The following is a 10,281-nucleotide window of genomic DNA, read 5'->3' on the forward strand; positions in this document are numbered from 1 at the left end:
TTCAGTCGACTTCCATAAAATAAAAGTCGATCACTAGAATTCGACTTTCAGGAGTAAAAAGTCGATTTTGGTCGTAAGTCGAAGTCGACTTTGCCATCCCTATTCGAGAGGAAGAGTGACTGGATGAATGTTCAGTACAGAACGCGATGTTAAGCTCACTACTGTACAGGTTTGACGCGCATTAGCTTGTGAAGGCCTCGGACAAAATGCAAGGAAATACCAGAAAAGACCAGCGGAAAATGCAAAAGGTAGTGGGAGTCCAGCTCTGTTGTTAAAGAAGAAAAAGAGTAGGGTAGAAAGGGCTGATTAACAAAAATCTTGGGAAAACTGAAATGTTCCAAAAAAGTTAAACGCCATCTTCGCATTTAGACTGGAAACAAGTACATTCAAATAGAAAAATTATTCCAGTTCAGGGTATCTAGATACTAGAAAATCTTTCATTTTTTAAATGCTTTTAGGAATTTCTTTTATTAAAATTTCATCCGTACCATATTGTTTCTGTACTCTTCACACTTCCAATTGTATGTCGAATTCTACCTGGGGCCTGTAGTACAAGCGCTACAAGTCCTACAAGTGTTGAAATAAATTAAACAAGTGTAGTTATTTTGTAACACAAAGCAACTTGTAATTACAAGTGCCGTACTTGTAATTACTGAACTTTTTGTACAATTGTAGTATATTTCCGTAACAAAACGAACCCACTTGTACAGTTGTGTTACGGGGTTTTCTACAACTGTAAACAATTTTCTACCTATCTCTAAAGCTGAGTAGATTCAGTTTAGTGAAGTATTTTGCGTGCCATTTTTCTGTAGATATGTGGTCAGGTGATTCTGAAAGTAAAAACGAAAACGTTCCTACAGTGCATCGGTATCGAGAGAGAATGGATACTTTCTTCATGAGAGACGCAGAATTTGTGGAAAGGTTCAGNTCAAATGCCTTAGAAAGGTCCGTATACACCGTATCGACTTGGAGGCGGTTATTAAATGCAGTTAAACAGAATTCGGGAAAAACAGCTACTTTAGTAAGAGTGGACCTTCTAGGCATAACACCACGCTGATTAACAGATATTAAAGGACTAACAGCAAAATATACTTTTTGTTTGACAATAAACTCAAATAATTTTGATATCGTTGATAATTTAGTTATTAGCCGATAGTTGCTTATATCGTTTTTATTTCCACTTTTGAATACACTCACCCTGTTCAAGAGATTTATTGAAAATCAAAAAAAGTGGATAGGCAAAGGCAGAACAATTCTTCAACAGGAATGACGATATCCCATCAACATCGGTTTGAGTTGAAGATTCGATATGCCAGATCCTACAAATTGATCTGCACCATTCCAAAGCGGCCTCGGCTGCCCTTCTTCTTCGCCTCAGCACAAAAGTTGAGGGCTTGATTCTAGTCCAAGAGCCTTGAATCTTTAGAAACAAGGTTTGCTGACTGAACTCTGATGCCTACCAGGTTGTAACAGCTCCAGTAGCAGGTCGGATCAGAGCTTGCATTCTGATTAAAAAAGTATATTCTTATTTTTTACTCTCCCAATACATCGACGAGGACACTGTCTGCATAAGCGTCCAGCTGAAGGAGAGCGTCATCTGGCTGGCAACAATCTACATGGCCCACGACAGCCATGTTTTTCCACCCTACAGACTGGAAGAAGCTGTGAAGGAAGCAAATCGCAGGAAACTCCGGTCATAATAGGGGCAGACTCTAATTCGCATAACACGATCTGGGGCTCAAGCGACACCAACTCTCGAGGTGAGTGTTAACTTGACTTTGTTCTTTTATATAATCTTACTGTGTGTAACCGCGGGCCCGACCCCACTTTTGTGACCTCTATTAGAAGCGAAGTGCTGGACATCACCCTTGTTTCAAGCAGTTTGTCTGATCAGATAAGGGACTGGCAGGTGTTCAAAGAACAATCTTTCTCTGACCATATCTACATTAGCTTTAAGCTCAATTTTGATCCTGCTCCTTTAACAGCATACAGGAACAAAAAGCGAACCGACTGGGCAAAGTATAAAAATACGCTGTCGGTCTCTCTACACAGATACGCTTCTCATGATAATTCCTGCTTATCGTTAAGATCTGATGAAGCGAGCCTCTCGAATACGAAAGTTGTTTCTCTCGGTGAGCTGGACTCATCGTCAAAAATTGATGAATCAGTGAACTTTGTGACAAATGCCTGTAATGCTTGCTTTTTACAGCCTGCCTAACACTGACTCACATACCACACGAGTGGACAAAGGCAAAGGTTGTATTCATAACAAACGGAGGCAAGGCTGCTCATGTGAAAACGAAGGATTTCAGGTCTAAAAGCCTCATCTCGTTCTTTCTCAAAACTCTAGAGAGGCTCATCGACGAATATATTCGACGGAATATTAAAGCTGACAACCTCTCCTCGAATCAGCATTCCTATTCCAAGGGGAAATCCGTGGAGACCGCACTCCATGAAATCTTAGCGACGATTGAAAAAGGATTGGCCTTAAAGGAATACACGCTCGGAGTTTTTCTCGATGTCGAGGGTGCTATCAACAACGTCTACCCGAAGTCTGTTGTTAACTCCCTTCTCATGGCGGGGGTGCAGCGAGGTCTGGTGGATTTTGTTGAGCTCCTTCTCGGAAAGAGAACTATTCCATCAGAACTGGGGGATGGTTCCATTACAAAGTATTTGACCAGGGGCACCCCCAAAGGGGCGTTCTCTCCCCTCTACTCTGGAATATAAAAGTGAACACCATACTTCTAAGCCTAAAGAGCACCGGTTGTCAAGTCATAGCGTACGCCGCTGACGTAGCAATCGTTGCAACGGGCAAACAGAGGACGACTGTCATGCTCGTCACGGGAGCCCTGCTCACTACACCCACCAAATCTCTTTAAATAATCTTAAATCTTCCACCTGTGGAAATGGCAAATTTCAGGCCGGCTGTAGTGCAGCCAGGCTAAATACAATGCAGCCGTGGAGAGACCTCAGAATCGGGCACGCAAAAGTACTTGAAACTCTACCGGATAATCAACGACAAATAGATTATACCACTCCTCTACTCTGTTTAGATAACAAATTCTTCACAAGCATCCCAGAGAGGAACGAGTGGGAAAGGGCCACAGACCTGAACCCAGGGTCCACGGCCATATATACAGATGGTTCCAAGCTTAACAAAAGAGTGGGTAGCGGGATCCACTCTGGCGAACTCGCGTAAAACTCAGTTTTCGCTTACCGGACCATTGTAGCGTTCTTCAAGCGGAATTAAACGCCACAATGAAGGCAGCTCGGTAGCTTATAACCTCCGCCCCTCTAGGACGGCCTATCTCTATCTATTCTGACAGCCAGGCTGCTATCAAATCTCTCAATTCTAACGAAGCAACGTCCAAAGTAGCCATCAAATGCAGGAAGACTTTCTACCTGCTGGCATCAAAATGCTCCTTGACTGTTGTATGGGTCCCTGGATACAGGGACATCCCTGGAAACTGCCTAGCCGACGAGCTGGCAAGGAGGGGGACGGAAATATCTGGAGTCAATTCTGCTCGGAATGCGGGCATACCTCTAACCTCCTGCACACAGACTAAAGGCGAAACTCGTTGAGAAGGTAAATATAAGATGGGCTGTGGAAACCACCTACTATATTACCAGGCAAATTTTGCCAAAGATTGACGTAAAGCGATCCATAGCTCTCACCCGGCTGGACCGCTCCTCTCTCAGATTAGCAGTCGGGGTAATCACCGGACACTGCCTGATGGGCACATACGGAAAAAGGTTAGGATACCTCCAACGATGTTGCAGAGACGAGGAGGAGATGGAGACCATCGAACACTATCTCTGCCATTGTCCCGCCCTGGCCAACATGCGCAACGAATTCGTCAACAAGTACTTTGTAGATTGTTTAAGCGATTTGAACTCAACTTTTTGTGCTATATAAAACACATAGAGCATTTAAAAAAAAGCCCCTCATATGACAAAACAGATTGAGCTTAAAAATCTGCATAAAAATATTTAAAAATAGTTTCAACGGAATCAAAATAATGAGATGCTGCTTTTTTTTAACTTTTTTCAAAGATTTGTTTACGGAAAACTTGAATACATGGACCTAACCTATTCCGATTTAGACTTATGAGCAGGGAACGGATTTTATGGAAATCGCCTTTTTTCTGCTAAAGAGATAGACTATATTCTATTAAGAATGTCCACGATTTAGCTCTCCCTGATTCCATATCCATATATACACATTTGATGTTGCCATTTTTTGCCTTTTTTAAGATATTTGCCCTTTTTTGCGTTTTTTAAGATATTTGCCTTTTTTTGCCTTTTCTTCCTTTAAAAGAGTGATTATAGCATTTACAATTGTTTTAAGATTAAAAAATATACACATTGCCCATGCGGCTTATAGAAGCGCAGAGACCTCTTGCCAAATTGGTGTTGGTAAAATTCAAAGCCGTTTTCTCAGCTAACGAAGGCTTGGTGACAATAAGGGGTGTGGATAAAATTGTAAAGGGCGAGGAAAACGCCCTTATTCCTGATAATATGAACGTTTCAAACGTTCCATATTTAAATTGGGCGCCGCTGTATCAACTTACTTCCAGCACACATTTAGTACATTCAAGGCTTTTCTTCGCGAAAATCGAATGAAAATGCTGCCAGAAAACTTCAAAATGCATCTTGTTGTTCAATGTTTCTACAACTATACAGATTAAAGTTTTGAGTTAGAAACTAGAAAGGATACAAGTAATTTTTAGCAAATAAAAAAACCGACTTCAACTCTCATATAAAAAAAATATTTATATATATATATATCTCATGATCCGCTGATCGGATCTTAACCAGATTAGTATGGGACCACCTCTGAGACACTACCTTTCCGATGCAAAAAGAATTATCGAAATCGGTTGACGTGGTCCAAAGTTATACATAAAAAAAAAAAAAAAAAAAATATTCCGACGAACTGATAACCTCCTCCTTTTTTGGAAGTCGGTTAAAAATAGTCAAAGATTCTAAGTACAAATTTTTCATATAATGAAACTAGTTCATAGTTTTTCTCTTTTTACTTGTAATATAAACATTTCTAAAATAAATGTATTTTTTGATTGTTCTTCGTATTTTCTGTCTTTTTTAGTGCCTTATATTGCTTTTTTTGCAATACCTAGTGCCTTTTCCTGCCTATTTCGTTATTTTATTTTGCCTTTTTTATAGGTTTTTAGGTCCTAAAAATCCGTTCTCTGCCTATGAGTATCAGTATAAAGGTATTTTCCCACTCTTTTTACCAATGGGGAAAAAACCCATTCACTTCCCACTTATTTTTCAAATACCAACACATCTTAATTTAACTTGGAATGACATTCGTTCTTACCTTTCTCTTCCATCCTTTGAATGGGGTTATTAGAAAAATAAATAAAAAGGGTGAGAAAGTACCTTTCCAATGATACCTCGCAAGTCTAAATCGGATTAGTTAAGGTTCAGTTATTACATTTTTTCTTATTACAATCTTTGAAATACTAAAAAAAACAGCATAAAAGCTAAACAAAATATTTTTGTGCAAATTTTTTAAGTTTGAACCGTTTTATCATTTGAGAGGATTTTTTTTTTTGAATCATTAAGAAACTTTATTCATAAAAAACTCAATTTTTGGAGGTAGTTTCAAATCGATCCAGCTCACATAAATCTTAATATTTTACCCAAAAATTTTGTTGGAAGTGTTAAAATATAATAGGTTTTATAATTCCCATATATATAATACTCCTATATTGGCAGTAAGAGCTAGTACCGTCCGAAAACACTACAGAACGAAAGAAAAGGAACACATACCCTGCAAGACAGCTGAGCATCAAATAAGTGCTCATTTTATCATTATCACTAATTACAAAAGTGCTTATTAAAATACTCATTTTTGTTCAGGCGATGGGATAAAACTGAGCACTTTCCCCTTGTTGGTGTAATATTTTACCTCTTCTTGCTAATTGAAAACTTTAATTAATGAAAAATATATCTGCTCTGCTANCCTTAAAGTAATAGTGGCGATGTTGAAGGTGATTTTGCTGGTAGAGGCGTGGAATGTTGATGGTGCGATTTTGCTGGTGCCGGTGTTGAACGATGATGGTGGCGATACTTCTGGTACCGGTGTTGAAGGTAATGGTACGATGTTGGTGGTGGCATTAAAGGTGATGGAGGAGGTGCGTGCGATATCAGCTGGTGACGGCATTAAAGATGATGGTGGGTTTTAATTTTAATTGTTGCAAATCTGTAATAACGAGAAAATCAATTAAAATGCACAAGTTAAGTAATTTACATATGTATGTACATACCTTAAAAATAATGATGCAAAGTCGACGGCAACGGCAACGGGAACATAAAATGAAATTTGAAATATCTATAAAATTATAAAACTTTTTTTTTTTCAAATGTGACATTTTTCGACAAAGCCTACTGTCATAAAAACTGTCATATTTCTTACTCGCTTTAACGCACAGAATTCCTATAAAAGTAGGAATTCCGCTCTAACAAAAAAATGAAAAATGTTTTACATTTCGAATACCAAATTTGTAAATGTGTGCGTGGTAGCTAAAAAGTTGCGAAAGTGTGTGTAACGCTGTCGAATTTGAGGGGAAACTGCTCAGCCATGGCTTGCACGTTTATAAATAAACATGTACACAACACATATACAAAAACGGCACTCAAGTACACAATACATTGACAAAAACGGTAATAGACTGTCTCTGTCTCTGCCTGATTTCGGAATGCTTACACATTGAGAAGTTAGCTTACTGCCAATATAGAAGTATTACATATATGATAATTCCAATGGAAACACAGTACCGATTTATTTGTTTGTTTGGGGAGTGATGCAGTCTAATATACACATATTTTTCTTTGATAAGGAAATAATCATTACAATCTCATATTTATACATTTATCTTAATTTTAGAATTATTTAACATATGGACCGGATAACGGCATATATAGCGGCTTTGAATCATCTAACAGAACTCAAAACTCCTCGCTTGTATTGCAAGCAGGCATGATTATGCCATCAAATGCAGTAGGAGCCCGTTCTTCGACAATAATAAGCTCTGGGTTATGCCAATCTCCAGACATCATAGGTATATCATCAAAAGCTCAAATGAAAGTGGCAACAAGTAACGTCATCGGTTATCAGAAGGGTGTAAGCGGCACACCAGCACCAGCTATTGTGATTCGCGACATTGATTGTAAGTATTGATCGAAAAAAATCCCACCATATACATATCGCTCGTTTAATAATATAACGAAGTATTTCAAAATTTCAATTTTGTGGAAAAACGCAACCAGTCATGCAGTCGGTACACAAAAAGACAGATGGAAAGACACATATCTTCGCCGTATTTGGGAAATTTGGTTATCTGTTAGACTGGACATATTATACTTATAAACCTTATTAATTGAATAATGAAATCTGCAGAAACGTAAATTTTGAGTTACATCTCTACATTATTAAACGTGCGATATGTACATATTACATCGTAAAAAAATTTAGAAAACAAGGTTTTTTCTTAACAGCGGTCGCCCCTCGGCAGGCAATGGCAAACCTCCGAGAGTATTTCTGCCATGAATAACTGCTTCTCATAAAAATGCAATCGCCGTTCGGAGTCGGCGTAAAAAGGCGCACGCCACAAATCGGAGGAGAAGCTCGGCCAAACACTAACATATGTTTAAGCGCCAATATATTATTATTATTATTATGTACATATTATGTTTATATGAATGATTGTGTGCGCCTACGTATGTACTAGGAATCAGGGTTCAGAAATTCTCATTTATGATTATTCGTTTTCACTAATTTATGAGATTTATCATGATCGAGAATATTCCAAATCAATTTCTGCATTATTTTATCGCGAATGAAAAATGCAAACAAATTTATCCTCTTTCATATTCGAAATGCGATCAACTAAAAATTGCCCGCTGTTCATTCGCGAACGAATACATGCAAATTCATGAGTGAGCCGAACATGTGAGGAGTTTATTTAGTGCTCTCAAGAAATATAACTCCTCTGAGCGAGATAGTTCTTTCATGGCTTTACGAGCTCTGTTTTTTTTTAACTTACAAGTGTGTAATCACATTATTTTAATAAATAGAACACAAGAAAATATTTTATTTTTATTTTTGCCACTACGAATTTAGTTTTGGAACTCACCCGCGATGCAAAATTACATTGATAAGGCCTTCAGACTAAATGTTTTTCCCACTTTTAGTGAACCGCCCTAATGCTGGTATATGTACATACATTCATATATACTATACACTCATACATGCTCATTTGTATTAACAACAGCTAAGCCGTTAACCAATGTATCCCGCCGGACAATGAACCTTCGTTAAGTTTCCCCTTAACGTCAGTTATTGTCCGGCGGTCCAAACTTAGAAACCGCAAATTATATTTGTCACTTCTTTTTGGAGATCAAAGAGGACACAACGCAGCTACCAGGCCACTTCCTAAAGGTGCGTCCAATTGCGAACCTTGCGACGTTTTACATTTTGGTCCTACTGAGCCGTGAGAGTTTGAAACACTAAAGTTCATCACCGCCATTTCTTGTGACATAGAGCGAGTTTTTTGGACACTGCCACAAGTGTAACACCAGCGCGGTTCTTGAGAGATACAGTCCATTGAATCTACCAGCGACCATTTTGCCACAACGCGAGCGATATTTGCAACCGCAATCAATACAGTCCATTGGTTTCAAATCACATACAGCGTGTGTGCCTGATTGTCAACGGATTTGCCCTAAACCTAACAAAGCCATCACAAACCGAACCTGTGCATCAATCAACAAATACCACTTTCCATTGAGCGTCCTCACACCAAAGTCACCGACGAAACAAGGTACATGGTTACACACATATTCAAGTGCACTTTCAAAAAAATATAAAATCAAGGCGTATTTAACAAGGTGGTGTTGGCCGTATATAAGTAAAAAATTACACTAACAAATTATACGCTGATGTCCATAGTGTCGTTGGTATGAGTTACAACAAACACATCATTTTGACGTAATGGCCTCCACGGCGAAAAACTCAGCTGTCGCCCCAACACCACCTTGTTTAATACACCTTGTATAAAATCATAAATCTATTTATTTTGTGAGCAATCGTGCTATATTTATATTGCATAGAAAAACACACGCCATTGCAAACGAGATTCACGCGGGTGATTTTGTGAAGAGCGAAAATTTGTGCATAGCTTTTCAAATTACCAAACGAACTAATTCCGTCTGTCCGCGAGTGACAAAGACGGCTCAGATTGGTTGCAAAGTGCACATTTTTACATACATAAACACACAAGTGAAAGGTGCCACGGTCAATTAATTTTCAGTTGCTTTGATATCATTTGTTTAATTCAATTAGTTCAAATAATTTCCCGAACCGATTCTGTCTGTCCACGGCTGGTAACAGACAATTGAAACGACAGTGAAAAGAGGTTATCAGTTGCAATTCATTTGTAATATATGTAATTGACTCTGCTGGTCTTTTGATTACTTCACCACCAATTTAATTTTTATTGTTAGTAAAACGTATTATTACTTGTGCGGCAATAGTTGCAATAAATTCGCGAACCACATTATGATCACTGATCGTCGGAGGACACATAACCTCTTTGTCTGAAACGAGCACGGTAATTTGCCTTTAACAATCGCACTATTTTCACAAAATCACTTCTGCGTGTGGATTCCTTGCAGTATTAATTTGCGAGTGTTATTATTGTCTTGTGAACGTATTTGCAAATTACACACATAATTAATAGCAGTTGGGTGGCGAGTCACTTTTTTATATATATAGTATATATACAGCTTTCATATCCTATTTGAATCCCTGATAATTGAAAGAGAAAAATATATTCAGTTAAATAAAGTTTTACCATTACTATTTTATATATAAATTTAACGGCTACTTTTTCAATTGCGGAAATTACTTCTTCTGTTTGGCGTTTCGACCACAAGAGTTGGTATCTTTTTCAGCGGCAGAAACTTTCGTTTATGAATACTTGGCGAACAAATTCGATAATCTAAGCATTTATTTTTGTCTAAGAGTAAGGTTGCTACCACATCGTCGAATTTATCTGTGATTGATTTTAATTCAAGTACCATTTTTAAACATGGAGTCGTTCATTCGGTTGGCAGAGGCAATAATCGAATTTGAATCCGATTTTAGCAGCACGCCACCTGCAGAGCAAAATAAACATGGTCTTGCAATACAGCAAGACGAACTGAAAGATATGTGGGAAAAAACTAAACAAGGGTATGATACTATAATAAACA

The 10,281-nt window shown here is 38.1% G+C and overlaps 1 protein-coding gene across 4 annotated transcripts in view; it reads left to right on the forward strand.

Moving 5' to 3' along the window:
* LOC108362068 (uncharacterized) overlaps positions 1 to 10,281 on the forward strand; it is a 608,307-nt gene that overhangs the window by 508,553 nt on the left and 89,473 nt on the right. For all 4 annotated transcript variants that reach the window (XM_017614914.1, XM_017614908.1, XM_017614923.1 and 1 more), the window contains one exon: positions 6,914 to 7,196. In XM_017614914.1, the coding sequence (XP_017470403.1) occupies positions 6,914 to 7,196 (283 nt within the window). The remainder of the gene's footprint in view (positions 1 to 6,913; positions 7,197 to 10,281) is intronic.

The sequence above is a fragment of the Rhagoletis zephyria genome, unplaced genomic scaffold (assembly GCF_001687245.7).
Source record: "Rhagoletis zephyria isolate East Lansing unplaced genomic scaffold, Rhagoletis_zephyria_1.1 Rzeph_scaffold_00021, whole genome shotgun sequence".
In the NCBI taxonomy this organism is placed as follows: domain Eukaryota; kingdom Metazoa; phylum Arthropoda; class Insecta; order Diptera; family Tephritidae; genus Rhagoletis; species Rhagoletis zephyria.